At 43.7% G+C, this 15,761-nt stretch overlaps 1 protein-coding gene across 1 annotated transcript in view; it reads right to left on the bottom strand.

The window, feature by feature from the left end:
* The window catches only part of slc36a1 (solute carrier family 36 member 1), a 32,211-nt gene continuing 16,450 nt past the window's right edge, over nucleotides 1-15,761 (bottom strand). Inside the window, exon 12 of the mRNA XM_053879013.1 lies at nucleotides 1-1,953. Coding sequence (XP_053734988.1) covers nucleotides 1,679-1,953 — 275 coding nt within the window. The 3' untranslated portion in view covers nucleotides 1-1,678. The remainder of the gene's footprint in view (nucleotides 1,954-15,761) is intronic.

Below are 15,761 nucleotides of genomic sequence, written 5' to 3'. Positions count from 1 at the left end.
ATTTATTTAGAAAACTCCTTTACAGATTATAGACGGGTGATCGACTGGTCATGAACATATTGATCAACTGCTTACTCATCTCAAGTCCAGTGTGAGACGCTCACGCCTGCAGATCTATTGTTGATTAGATATTTGGACAACGACAACACAGAAGGACAATATTTACATGTGCAACACAACAACCTCTCCACCTGCGAGGTGGAGGCTTGTTTCCCGCCCACAGAAGCAGAAATGCTATTTTTAAATACCGGAGACAACATGGAAGCACGACAGCGACACTGTCGCCCAGAAGCTGAACGAACGGAGCACGACATGCTGCGGATGGAGACCTAAAAACTTTATTAAAAAAAAACAAATTAACAGTTATTTCATTCATTAAACAAAGAAAAATACGAATACAAAAGTTAGACAAATGTTCTGTCCAATATTTTACTTTGATCAGAGATGTTTGTGTGCCAAAATGGTGTCTATGAATGATGTATTTTATTGGCTTCTTTCTTCTTTTTTTTGATGTCATTGTGAAGTCAGTAACGCAAAAATAACTGTAGAACTGCGATTTATAAAAACGTAATGTCAAAAATATTTAAATAAAATCATCAATTTGGCAAACACAGGATGATTTTTTTCTCTTAAAATGTATTTTTTCCAAGCAAAGTAATTGCATTAGCTTGTTTAAAAAGAGATGTTTTCACACGTTTTCGTCACTGGCGCCTGATGCGGGGCTACAGTCGCAGCCCTCAGACGCGTGGCATGATGCCAGACTCTGCAACAAGCAATGCTGGATTGTCCAAAGTAGGACTTGTAGCAAAGCCCACCAACCCACAGCTGGACAAAGGCGCCCTCTGGTGGTGCCGCTGTCTGGCCAGTTAAAGGAGTGTAGTGCCGGCAGCGTGGGAAAAAAAATCAAGGGAACTCCTTTTAGTCCTTTGTGGTTTGTCTTTACGGAGTCATAGATGTCGCAACAAATGATACAAAGTGACCCTACAATTTACAGAGACTGAAATAAAATGGGTATTTAGCGACAAATAAAAGTGCTCCCCACAACGCGGGCCGCACTGAGAACCTGTTGCAAGTTAAATTTTGGCAATTATCTACATATCATGGTGACGTCAAGTTACGACACTTAACGGCGTGTTATCAGGCTAAACTAAACGGAAAGTGTTTCTCCAGATTTGACACGACATCCTTGTAAACATCTTAAAACGATACATTTCTCTCCGAAATGTTCTTCATCCTGGTTAGTTTTTTCATCCCGGTGCTCACAACTGCACCTTTTCCAATCTTAAAAATGCTTGCTCAGCACATCATCCCTTTTTAAATGATCAGTCAAAATGACTGTCTTCGATAAAAAAAAAAAAAAAAAAAAAAAAAAAAAAGTGGGAGCTAAAATAACTGTCTGCTGAGTAAGGCATGAATCAAAGTGCGTCAGCGACAGTGTGCTGGGTAATAAAACAAGCAAAACCTTTCAAAGAATTGATACCAGATCGTGAGGTAGTTTGATTCTTTGACTAAGATCAAGAGCTAAATTAAGAGAACGCTTCATTCGGTGTCTCATAAAAAAAAGGTCATGTCCAGGTGGCGGTAAAAATGGCGCTGCACGAACACCAAAAGCGATAGGATGTTTTCTACCAGGACAGGAGGAAAGGAAGTCCTTGGTCCGATTCCCCTCTGGTGGTCCTCACTGCACCATGTAGTCGGTCGGGGTGCCCTCCTTCTTCAGGGCGTTGCGGGCAATGATTTCCACGATGGCCATGTAGGTGCCGGTGAGGAAGCCGATCAGCCCCACCAGGCTGATGGCACTGTTCTTGATGTAGACCAGCGGCGACAGGTCCTCCGTGTGGAACGTGAAGAGCTGCAGGAGTGGCGGGAAGATGAGCGCCAGGAAACTGCTGCTCACCGAGCCCACCAGGGAGATGACCAGGTCCAGCTCCGGGATCAGGATGGCGAGGGCGCCTGGGGGACAGCAGAGGGTGAGGTGGGCGTTCTTCTACTGCTGAGTTCAGATGAGCTCAGAGGACACATGACTAGTGTAGATAGTGTTTCTTCGACCCTACGCCGACATGACGTCAGGATGCGACGCAGCGATGGAAGCTCTATAATAGAGATCCAGAATCGAGCCCAGAGTTTAGGGAGTGGGTTTTGGAGTGGCAGAGACCCATTAGAATGGACAAGGAGATAAGAAACCAAGGCATCAGCGTCACCACCAAGGTCTGTTTCTGTCCCGAATCACAGGCAGCTCTGCTCCACTCATGGCCACGTCAGACCTGCTGTTCTTATTCTCTTTATACCTTGGACATCCATTACCAGCAGCTGATAAAAGACTCTTTGAACTGTAATCAATTGCGTGCTGCTGCATGTTCACAAAGTCTGTCAAATTAACCTAGAGGGCGCCAGCAAGGTCGATCTTTCATGTGACAAGTATGGTGGGAGCACCAGCTCTCGGGGAGTAAAACTGTCACTTCACACAAAAGCCCTCTCCACTGAAGGGGGCACTTCAAACTACATTTATACAAAATCCTGGGGCGTCAAACAAGGCAGGTGTGGCGGCGACGGAGGAGACGGGGAGGTGCGGGGCGAGCCCGGGGAGAGTGCTGAGCTCTGGCAGCAAATAAACCGCCAGGGCAAAGCTAAAAGACTCGTCTCTCAAGGTCTCTCAAGAGACAGGCAGCGCGCGGATCATCAGGCGGCTTCAAAAGGCTGAAGAGGCAACACTGCCAGCACATTAATTTGGACGTACAACCTTCGATCTTCCAGAAACAAAGAGAAAATGCTCCACTTTCTTCCCGTAAGCCTGAAGGGCCTGGGTGCGCTGGCGAGGGCTACACCTCTATAGTTTCCTTCAAAGAACGGCGGAGCAGAAAACGCGATGACGACTATTTGATGTGTGATGTTTGATGGTCTGAACTAATCAATGCGCCAGCATTGTTCACTCAACCTGCAGATGCAATCAAATAATGCAACGCATATGGTAATAACATGCTAATGACTCGCTTTAAACTTTGATTAGCGACTTCACCAGGAGAGCGTTGCTATTGCGAGTCAAAAACAGAACTTGTTCCGTCGATCAGAGACATCGTAGCGAGGCACAAGAGGCCTGTAATTGTTCCATCAACTTTCACAGAGATAAACACTTCAGGGAGGCACCAAATAGTGCTGCAGGAGCAACAAAGACGCCGCGCAGATATCACAGATGACAGTTTATCCATCGAGAAAATTTAGACATCCGCCTGGAAGCAGAGACCTGGGACTCTAGGTGCACATGACAGTCATTACGGGAGCCTCCAACACAAACTCAAGTCAAGAGTTACAGTAATCCAGAACCATTGACTTAGTTAAAAAATAAATAAATGAGAGCAGAAACTTGGGGCTTTTTAACGCGGTATGGCAGGATAGCACTAGAAATCCACTCCATACTTGGTCTGCGTATTGACGGGAATGAGCTGATATGATGCGTATCTAACTATACATTGTGATATTGAAAGAACGACAATATGTACAATCTGCTAACTAGAGGCTGATATGAAAAATGAAAAAAAAGAAAAATGTGTCATCTGAGGAGCCTCCACATACATTTGACAACTTGACAAATACATTTAAAAGTACCACCATGAACGCCTTCAGACTCACCACATTACGTTCTGGTGATGGCCTGCAGGACTTGGGGCTGACAAGGTTTCTAGAACTCTTTGATTTGGATCCTGGTTCCTGCTGGGCTAATGTGTAGTGAAACCATTGAATCCGCAAAACCTAAACAGTTTGTGTCTATATATTGTGTCTCATCTTGAATGAGTTGGATTAGTCATGTGATTTGACTATTACATCTTACAACAGTCACCAATTTTTAAAGTGTTATTGCAGTGTCATAAACTGATATAAAAGGGTTCAAGTAACTACATCTGGTCGTGGGGAGATGGATTCTAAGGTGCGAACAGCTGAGAACTTATCTTTACATGACAAACTTTGGGGAAAGGAACAGAAACCCTCGTCCTCAGAGACATGAGCAGTGTCCAGTGTTTGTCCTCAAAGTGTCTCCACTGAGATAAATAATGATGTGCCACCTCACCGCGGCACCTTTGGGTATTTGGACAATAGAATTATGGACCTGCAGAGAAACGGCAACATCCAGAGTGACCTTAAAAGACTTAAAATAGTCTCACAAATTAGGTCAGCCATTATGCCTTCCATTGGACGACAAATGAATCTCATGGATATGAAAGGTAAACACAGATGGAGATGCTATTAAAGCGGGACAATGAGGAATCTCCAGGTCTTTATCTTCACACCCACTCAAGGCCAGACAGTGCAGCTAATGCGTGGAGATAAAAAGGATTGATTCAAAAAGGAGGATAAAGTGAGGATCCGGCTGCTTCTGCACTAATAATGTTAATCTACTGACGCAGGCTGGAGCTCTGACGCATCTGCTTCGGTGGAACGTTCAGTTTGGTTTATGGCAAAGTCAATCAGTCCTATTCTTCACCTGCCTCCTAGCACCAGAAACCTTCCATCACTCTGGGAACCACTTCCATATCCGGCCCTGAGCTACTCGATGTTCTGCGGAATGGGAAAGGTCAACATTCCCAGCAGACCCAGAGGAGGATTTGTGACGGGAGGCTCAGGTCCCCAGCTTCAGACCCTTGCCCTTCTGAAAGTACACCAAGTTCAAGTAGCGTAATGACTGAAAGAAAAGCTCCTCTGGCAGAAGAAGCCACCGCTGTGAAGTTTCACAATCATTTTGAATGACAGCGCCAGCACAGTTCAGACCCACAGCAGATGACATCAGACCTGAAAGGGGGCACCACAAGAGATGATCTCTTAGATGGTTGAGTGCGTGGAGGCAACCTAAGTGATAATAAGTGACCACTGATCAGCACAAGCCCAATGGTTCACACCGTCTGAAAAGGTACCTGGAGTGGATTAAAGGCAGGGTGAGATCCAGCTCCAAACATAACTGGGCTAACAACATAGAGAATGGAAGAAAGGGGAATCATTTTAAAAGGGAACTAAGACATTTGCGCTGCTTCAGTGTGCTGACGGTGGTGTTCCTGGTCCCTGACCACCTCAACATCCTGCCACACTCTTCCACAACACAAATCAAACATTCTCATGCCCCACAAGGTCCCAGTTCCATATCAAACTTGCCTTAACCCGATACCGCATGACAGAAAGATCTGATCACTCAGCACAAAAACAGCTTCAGAAATGAAAAGCAAGCCACAAGTAGCAAATCCATTCAGGGAAGATGCATCAACAGCCAGTTGACACTCAAGGTCTGCATATGCTAATAGCATTTACTCCAAGCCAGGCAGCTAGATTAAACCTTGCTTTTGAATATTCAGCAGAGGCCTCGCTATTTTTAATCAAAAGACAGTACACTTAAGAGTTCACCTTGTCAAGCTACTGACAAATGTACTCGAAGGTGGACGTCCACAATCAACCACTACATTTGATCACCAAAGAAAAAGCCGAATTTTACTGAATCGAGGTGTCGCGTTTGAAGCCTTTGATCCCCGCTAATATTTACTTCCTCTGGAATCACTCACTCGGGTTGCAGCGTTGGTTTTCAAACAATTAAATTCCTCTTTTAGCCTCAAGCCAGTGTAATTGATTATTCGAGCCTCGCGAGTGTTTTAGCAGAGCTATCAGAACCTTCTGCAAGGTTGAGACGTGCGAGCAGAAAAATCCCGTCTGTGGATGGTTGTTTGAAAGTGCAGAAGCAAGCCAGCAGTTCAGTGCACGTGGTACTGACAGCCATGAGCATGGAAATTCCTCATCAGTATAGCTCGCCAGGAGCGGCAGGATTACATATGTTTGGTAATGTACAGGTTAATTCCGGGTCAGAACGCTCGGTCCAATCGGCCAGGTGAGTCAACTAGTATGCATGTCATACATGAGAGAGAGAGAGAGCCCGCTTTTCACTGCACCTACACGTGTAGGCTGCTACGAGGATGATGTACTCGTGTTTGAGCCTCAGATATTCACTTGACACGCTGACAGCCTGCATCCTGCTCAGAAGAGATAGAAACCACCTCATTCACATTCTCCTTCATTTGTGCTTCACATACGTTACTACTTTTTATGTTCCTGTTTTCTTTGACAGCGACGATATACCGCCTAATAAATAAATAAACATTATAGACATGATGTGAACTGTGGAACTGTCAATGTAAATGCTACAGAGATTGTTGTTTTACAGTTGAGAACACTGGAGGACCAGTTGTTTTTAACTTTAGTTTAATGGCTTTCAACAACAGTGGTTCCCAACAAGTCTGGAAATGGGACCCACAGTCACCCCTTAGTGACAAGTATTGATCCAAAACAGTATTGAAATGCATCATAAATAAAGGTATGTGGTGTTTGACCTTCACATATAATACAATATGAGAGTTAATTACCAACCAAAACCGATGAAATACATACTTGGAGACATGAGCATGGACCATTGACAACACTGAGCCTGTCAAGATCGACAGAAAAGGTGGTTGAAACTCAGCATAAGGACCAAACTATGCAGTACATATAACTGTATTGAAGTCAACTTCATCTTTGAGCTCCATTTAATGTAGTTTGCAGCTGGATTTTAAAGGACCATGAGGCACAGGTACCATATCCTCCAGATCTATCTGACACAAAAAAACAATGGCTTCAAGGCAATAATATTAATAATGGTTTAGATTTATACAGCACTTTGTCAAGACACTCGGAGCAATTTACAGAAACCATGAACCATTGAAACCACAGTCGCACCAGTGGTGGTGAGCTACATTTGTAGCAACAGCTGCCCTGAGGCAGACTGACGGAAGCGTGGGTGCCAGTGTGTGGCGAACAACCCCTACGACCACCATGATTCATACACGCTCACAGGAGGCAAAGTGGGTTAGATGCCTTGCCCAAGGATATCATGACAGCAACTGGGATTTAAACCGCGAACCCACTGGACCACTCAACCAGAAGAGCTACAGCAGAGTAAGTTGCAAAATCAACTTAAATGCCAGAGGTGGCCTATGTTTCACAGCACGTGAGTCCAAAATAAAAGCAGATTTTATTTCCACCTGAAAAGACAGTGCATTCCAGACCCACCTTTGGGCTGCAACCCACCATCTGACGACAACTGACACGCTTTGTAAGCCATCAAAACCTCATCCGAAACACAACAAAATGTTTTAGAAAGGTAAAACTGGAGACAAATGTAGGAGAGAATGTACTCACACCTCATTTAAAGGTTTAAAAGGCGACAGATGGCATTAAAAATATTGTCAGTTAATGAGCAACAAAACCACTATTCAGTCAATTGAAGGAACCCACAATGAATCAGAAGCCTCAGATTAAATGCCACGAAAAGCACTTAGTGACACCGGTGATCCAAAAGGTCAGAGAGAGTCACAGAAAAAAAAACACTTCCAAGTGTTGATCTAAAATAACACGGACCGAGTCGTCGAAGGTGCTGCGGTTCTATCAATGAGCAACGTAATTAAGTGGCAGAAAGTGAGAGTGTGATGTGTTACGTGAACGTGAGAAGAAAAAGCCCATTAAGCCGCGGCGGTGAATTGACAATGAATGCGGAACACTGTTTACCTTATGGTGCCACGCCGGAAATTGCAGAAAATGATTGCAGAAAATTGTACGGTTGAAGGGAACTGTATGATAAACAAGGATGTGTGGTGCTTGTTTAGAGTTGTGTTTCATGAATAAATCCATACAAATTTTTCCTGAAAGTATGAATTTGAAATAATTGACGTACACGCCGGATAAAATGGAAAGCAGGACCCAATACGAGTGCTCATCATTTCTGGATAAGGTGGAGGAAAAAACGCTGGTGGCGGATCATGAGGACGAAGTAGGGATTAAATGTAAATTTTCACTTCACATGGAGGGACAGAAAATCTAGGCAAGGTTAACGTATGCAAAACTGCTGCTGTCGTCGGGGAATTATCTCCCAGCAGACCATTGACCTTCAATTAGATTTGATGAAACTGGCCGTTCCATGGCTAAGATGACCCACGGACAGATAAAGACGGGACGCACGACTCAGTTGTGTGTTTGTCACGCATGATGGACGGCGAGAGAGGGGAGAAAGGGCACATGCAGTCACAAGAGTCTGGGGCAAATATCACTCACAGCTGAAAGGTTGGCGGTACAATGTTGCCAAACACAAATCTGCCATTGATTGTGGGGAATAATGAGCTGCCAAGTCTTCTATTGTGTTGTTCTGTACAACAACAAAATGTCATCAAGAAAGCTGTCTGGGCTGCCAAGTCGTTCGCTGGAAATGTAACATTTCAATGTGGTGGAGATGAAGCCACAGAGGTGAAAGGACAAAGTTGCTCGCAATCTTCACTGGATAAGAAAAGGCTTTGATTTTTTTTTTTTTTTTTTTAGAAAACTCGAAGGAGGACCTTTTGATGGTAGGTCCAACCCTTACATTTTTGATTGATTTGTTACATGGAGTGGCTTTTTCCACTTGACTGAATGTAGCAGGTGAACATGCAGCGCTTTCGTCTAAACAGCTTTGTTCGTTGAGAGAGACCTCGATACGAAATAAAACAAGTCTGTCCTGCAGCTCCAGAACTGACACACAATAGGACAGTTTTGGCAAAACACAACAGTACTCTGTACACACTGAAGGCTGTTGTGGTGGTGCCGTAATCCCTCCCAAAAGATTGAAGTGCTTAACTTCAACCTATAGCATAGTTCACAGAAAACCGAGCCTCTACAGTCAGACTCACCTGCTCATCCAAACACAGGAACGCACTGACATGCGAGCACAATATTAACTTACTTTTTGTTGTTTTGTTGCGACAAATAAAGGACACTTTGTGTCTAAAATCTTGGACTGATCCATTCGTAATACCGAGAACACTCTCAACCCAACTGTCTTAAGTTGTCCTGAATCTTGATTCCTGTCCTCATCTCAAAAGCTCACTACCGCAGAGTCTGGAGACACATTAGCACAGACGAAGCTGCAGCTGTAGCGAACCAAAGCAGCTCAGGCATTAAGGAGTAAGAACTTCTCCACATATTTATTGTTTTTGGCTTTAACTTGTGTTCCAAATTTGTGTCGTTAAATTTGTGATGAAGTACTAATCTACCTCAGTATTCCTTGCTTCTCATAACATTTGCAATTTCCAACTTTCCATGACTCCAACAGCTTTTGGTACAAGTTCGGTTGCCGGCACATATTATCCCTAAACAGGGAGTAAATCCGTCCATTTTCGGATGAGCGCTCAGAAGGACGAAGATTAACACCTTGATGGTTTGTGCACCAACTGTTCGCTCTGAGCTGGTTCCCTTGAAACTCTGGGGTTTGAAGCATAAACCTGACTGAACAAGACGCTGCCAAGCTGGTGAACTTTTGGCCAAGTCTTTTTGCTATTTAAAGTTCAGAGGGTTCGTCTCCACAGACGTGACCCTTCCTGTGACATTGGCAGGGCAGCCACGTGACTTCACAGTTGCGTCGGAAAAAAAGGAGAATAAAGAGCTTCAGTATCGACTGGGAAGCAGTCAACGCTGGTGTGAATGACTTGATGATGAAGGTAAATTCTGGTGAACAGATGCCCTCCAAAGCAATGAAAAAAAAGTGAGTATGAAAGCAACAGGAGGAGTTGAACAGAACCCAACACAGCTCACGAACTGAGTGATTTGTTTGAAAGATTTTCTTTTACAGTGTGGTCGAGTGAGCTCATTTGTCAGAGAAAAAGCAATCCAACAAAACCTTTCAAAAACATTTGCAGATATTCACATATTAATGAAGTCATGTTATTAATGAAGTTAGCAGGCCATTCTTTTAAACTGTTTTGAGATATCTCTATGAATTGCTGCTTCTTGTGTCAAAAGTTATACTTGTTTTGTAAACGCTTCTCCTTGAAAAAGAGACTTCTGATTGAATTACATCGATATAAAAGAGATGAATATTCTTAATAGAAAGTTATCCTCTTCAACTGGCAAAAATATTTTATTAAAATATTGTTATTAAAGTGAAAAGAAATGTCAATAGAAATGTGCAGAACCGACGCTGGGAACCTAAACAATTTCTACCATAGGAATACACAGGAAGGAGTTCAATCCAATCCAGATGCAAACATATAGAGTCCCCCTGAAAGATTGAGGAAGATCTATATCCCGCTCAGACAAGTGTAGCAAGAGGCGGCCAGAAAAGGAGTTGAAGGCGGAGTGGAGGGCAGTGTCTGAACTGTCCCTAATCTTAGACAGACTAAGAACACAAGGAATGGTCTTTAAAGTTGACCACGCACCCACAACACTTTGGAAACATGTTTGGACACTAATGAAACATGTTCATCAACCGTTGCAGCCAGGGAGTCATCTGCTCCGTACAAGCACGAAGCAAAACAACATCTAATCCTCAAGGCCCGAGAGGTGAAGGTGTGCAACCCTCACGTTTCTGAAAGGGTAAAAACATGACAGCAGTTCAGCAAAACAATGTACGGCTCACTTCCCCCCACCCCACCTTTGCACTGTGGAGGAGAAGTAAAATAATGAAATAAAGCCAGGAGGAGACCCACGCATCATCTTCACGTCCTCTCCAGTTTCCATCAACAGCTTAACAACAAACGCTCGCTGCTCAGAAGAGCCTCCGGCAAAGTGACTCAGACAACAAAGCACTCTCAAAGCAGAAAAGCAAAAAATGAGATGGCTAAAGTCGGTAATTTAGCTGCTGTACAAGCAGGAACAAAACAGTGACGCTCAAATCATGTTTGGAAGGCTGCTACGGCTTCTGAACGTGTCGTCGAATAACTTGTTTTGTTTGCAAATTTACACGATGTGTGGAGAAGAATGATGAAAGAAAACACAAAGATTCCCCAGACGGTTTCTGGGATGAGCCGCAGCGTGCTGCCGCTCAGCACAAGTGTTAAAACAGAAAAGTGGATGTTTTACTTGTAAGTAGTTTCATGTATAGATCTGACAAAAATGATCTCAAGTATTCTACAGCTGTAGGTTATAATTCCAGTATCCAACTTGGATATAAGGTCTAGAGGAATTGACTGAGATATATAAGGATTTTTTTACCTTTGGCTCTGCTCTTTCTTCGCCATAATCACATCACAGAAGATGACGTTCAATCCTTCCCTCACTCGTGAACAACACCCCTAGTTATTTTGGGAAAGGCCCTCATCTCCAACCTAGGACCATAGTCTCAAACTCTGAGAAGCTGATGTTCATCCAGGCTCCTTCATTTGTTACGCATGGCTCTAGTAAACATTAAAGGTCTTAGTGTGAGAGAACAAACATCAGCATAAAGAACCTTTGTCCATAAAAATTCTTAACTGAACTGTAAACAAGGGGGTAACTTGGAGTGGTGTGGAGCATGGTCATCCAGGAGAGGCAGCGCTGCCCTCCCTCCGTACCAGCTGAGGCTCGGCATCTATTCAGGATGTGCCTCCAGGCAAGTGGGAAGAGGCCTCAGGGCAGACCAAGACAGGCTGGAGAGATCTTTTCTCAGTTGCCCAGGGAACACTTCAGTATTCCTCAGAAGAGCTGGAGGAGGTTCCTGGGAGGGAAGACTGGGCATCTGAACTTAAGATGCTGCCACCTCTGTTAATAAGAAGTAAATAGATGGGTGCAAAACAACATCAAGATTATCTATTGGATCAGTAATCTGAAGTTATCTCGTGAAATACATCCAGAGACTCACACTGTCGGTGGACACTGTGAGTAGTTTGAAGCCTTTGATCAAGTCTGATGTCTACAGAACCCACTTGCAATTGCAAACATATAATTACGGTGTACATAAAAGCAAGATGCACTTGTGCACTCTGTGTTCCCTACCGGCTCAAAGGAAATTGTTATTTTAAATGAGTGACAGCACTTGTCAAGTGGGTGAAGGTGAAGGGATGTTATCAAGGTGATATTTACCACACAGACCTTTCATTTAAAGAAGCATGGATCTGTGACCTTGGATAACCACAGCCTCTTGTCACCCCCAGAACAAAGATCTACACCACAGCAAGTCAGCCTCCTCCATGTTCTCCTACACACCTCTTCCTCTGTCACTTCCATATCCAGTGATATCCTCTGTCAAATGTTCTTCCCAGAACATCCCCAATAAAGTTGCAAGCCAGCAGCATCATGAGGCAAAAGTATGTCCAACTCCCGGGCCATTTGCAATGCTGCTACTGTTTTGTTTTTATTTTACCCAGCCATCCATAAGATCAGAAACAATCCATGGAGCGACGCTTGTATCTTTTTTTTTTGTCATTTATGGTTTGTTTTCAAACATAGAGTGCTGTTCTCTTCACGCTCGAATAAGCCGGCCACATTACGCAAGAGAACCAAACTTCATGCGAGGCGGCAGAAGCGAAACGAAGGCAGACACTTCTTCCTTCTGAGCGCGCAACCACAGTCGAATAGCAACGAACCAAATCCCAGTGGTGTTTTTTTCTTAAACCATATATATGCAGAAGACAATGAAGTGCCTTTGTTTCATCTTGTATTCTGATTCTACACCCATGTGCAGATATGCCCGTAGAAAAGTGCATCCCACTGGAAGTGACTCCTTTCTTGTCACGCTGCCATGTTCAGCACGCGCTCCGCTAATGAAACCATGGGCTGCCTTGCAAATGACCCGCAGACGTGAAATGGCGCATGCACATGTATGCATTTATTCCCTTTTATTAGCTTATCAACATGCATGTGTGGGAACCTGTGCAGCACGGCCAATATCATCTGCATAATTCTCCATAGGCTCCAATCACAGCTAATAAAGGAGATGAAGATCCTGGGGCGACCAGGAACTGTGCTTCTGTAACTCAATAACCCCGCCGCGACTTGAGGTTTCACTCGGTGTGAAGTGCAGCGAGGAGAGAATTGCAATTAACCGAGGCTGGACTTTTCTTGGTTCGGGTGTTTCTGAACACAGCCATCTATCAGCTCAAGTTGACTGGTCTTGGCTGTGCATCCCAGAATGGAAATGGCAACGTCTTCTAGCTCATATGCAGATGAGAGCCATTCGAGCTTGGTACGTGATCTCTCTGGCATGACTCTGCCCAGTAAAACCACAAGTTAAAACGCTCTGTGGTGCTCAGGAACCAGAACCTGCACTGCCCTTATCTTCACTTTACAGCACCTTAGTTGCTGACGTGAAGTTAACCGCAGCCTTGATAGCCACCATAAAACACTGAATTAATAAGTCAAGTGACATCATGATAACATGATGTACTGGCAAGGCTTTACATGTATTCAGCTCTATTTGAGGTTGGCAAAAGGCAATAGCGCTCATGCTTGTGAGCAACATGGCTGGAGCCATAGCCACAGTAATGGTAATGCTTGTTTCCACTGTTTGCTAATACATCATTTTTTAAAATTTCAAGTCAAAGGGGGGGCCTAGAATTTTCAGTCAGAGCGCCTAAACTTTGGAACAGTCTGGCCAAGGAAATGAAACTGGCTGAGTCTTTCATTCAATCATGGTCAGCCAAGTAAGAATTGCCCTTGAGACCCCTGGTTCTCTGTTCTTTGTTTATATAAAATAAGTTAGTAATTTTTGTATAAATACACGTCGACTCTCGTCATCTGTCACTCGCTGTGAACAAAAGAGCTGTGCTAAAAGATATTCCCATTTCTACTTGGTGGTCACAAACTTTGGGGCGTCTTGATAGGACAAGAGTGCAGACAAAAGTCTTGAGGACTCGACTATGAGGAGGCTCTGGACGCAGGTTGGTCAGGTGACCTGAGAAAGCCTTGGTGTTGGACAAAATGAATGGATGGTGTTTTAACAGTTCATTGAAATTCATGAATCTAAGAACATTCAAGCAAAAGCAAAAATGTATTCACATTCTTCTGCACAATAATGAAGGCTATCACCTCCGAGAATTTCCGGCCGCTGTAATAATGTGTCACTACATCATTCATGAAAGTAGGACTTTCAGCCAAGACACGTTAAATGCATTCAAGGCAGGGTTAATCAAAATTCTCTGCATGGCTTGACCAATAGTTCCGATTTGATGCTCCGGCAAACTTTTTCATGCATTTTCGATGAAGTGAAGTTATGTGGTTGTTAAGAGCGATAGAGCGTGATGGTGTTCGAGACAGTCCAAGGAATAATAAGAAAATAAATATCATAAATGGTTTTGTGAAATTGTATGAGTTATGACAGAAACTCAAACCAGGATTAGCTTAATAGAATTGGAGTCCACAATGCTACCAATTACACCAGCAGACGACGAGCCAAGGAAGGAACAGCTTAACTGTTATGTAGCTGAAGAAACTTCGGTTACAAAAACACATTCAAAAGAAAGATCAGTTCGCTGTAAATTGTTCACCAATAAGTACTGTGGTTGACAGTGGCAGTGACTCCATCAGAGGAACAAGGTGAGGAAGGGCCCATGATTTTGGACACGTGGAGAGGAGAGAGAGAGAGAGAGAGAGTTGGAGTAAGAAGGTTGGAGATTAAGACGCAGACAGCAACCAACAATGTCCACGGATGACAAGAAGATAGAAGTGGATCAGAGGATGACGAAGACAGGTTGAAGTGGAGGACATGTTGGAGAAGGGTTCAGAAAGGAGAAGCGTGTGGGTGGAATGAAAACACCTCACACATGGCCGTGTTCTCATTCCATGGGTTGCACCAACAAGGGCAGGTTCATCTCACTCTATATGATATGAGAAGTGACGGCAACAAACTGCAGTGTCCTGGCAAATACTTCCTCAAGTTAGATGACACCACAGATGAAGACTTCCGAGGTCTTACACATTAACATATCAGATCTGTATATTCCCAGCATGTCACATGCGCCACCTCACTAAAATCACAACTGTGAAAGCTTTTGTTGTACTTGTTGCTGCTACATTGATTTTCTACCCGCAGACTTAATCACCTCTCAACAGCCTTGTTTTTGACAAAGCCATTTATTTTCCGAGGTCTTGTTCAGCAGCTCTGAATAAATGCGTTACATCTCTCCGCACAGACCACCTGCGTGCTCCTCCAGTGGCGTCAACCCCATCAGAGCACCATTGTAAATCTATATTGCCACCAAGTACATCAATCTACATTCATCCATCACAGCTGAACATTTTCACCCCACATCATCCTCACCAACTTTCTCAAACTCATGGTTACTGAGCAACTTTTGACACCCACCACCCAACCTGCAATATTATTCCTCCATTAAAGAGGTCTATCCAACGACATACTCATCCATGTCTTAATTACTTTACTTGACATTCAATAATTTATTCCATCCATCCAACCATCAGTCGAGGTACAGAGGTCAGGTCTTCATCATTCTAATTATTATTATTATTATTATTATTATGGTCCCCCTCGCAGGGTCTCAGGAGGTCAAATTGTGACTCCTTAAGGTTTGCAAAATCAATCTGAGACCTTTTAAACTAACTGAAAAGTGACCCTTCTGAACCTCTGTACAGTCAGGTTTGGATCAGTCAGTAGGACTATCTAATACTAACCTTTAAACTCATTTTACAAATACATTGTTCTGAGGCTAGGAACTCCTAAGTTTAGATGGCTTTATTATTTGTGTCTACTGTAGCTTTTTGATCAGCATGCAGGATAGTGCAAGTATCTTGTGCAGAGTGCGACAGAGTGAAAAAGACAGGGTAATCCTCATCTATGACGTCAGCACCGGAGGATTCCCGCTTGGATCACAAAGATTTTCCGCGAACATCGCCTTAAAATGCATGCAGGGTTCTTCCTGGAGGAATTGCGTAGGCAGGACGGCAGCCTTAATCTCCTTCTAAATGTCAAAGTGGCCACAAAAGAAAAGTTTGTAAAGAGCAGACGGAAACCCAAGACG

The sequence above is a fragment of the Synchiropus splendidus genome, chromosome 11, assembly GCF_027744825.2.
Source record: "Synchiropus splendidus isolate RoL2022-P1 chromosome 11, RoL_Sspl_1.0, whole genome shotgun sequence".
Taxonomy (NCBI): domain Eukaryota; kingdom Metazoa; phylum Chordata; class Actinopteri; order Syngnathiformes; family Callionymidae; genus Synchiropus; species Synchiropus splendidus.
This window is presented reverse-complemented; position numbering and strand designations above follow the sequence as displayed.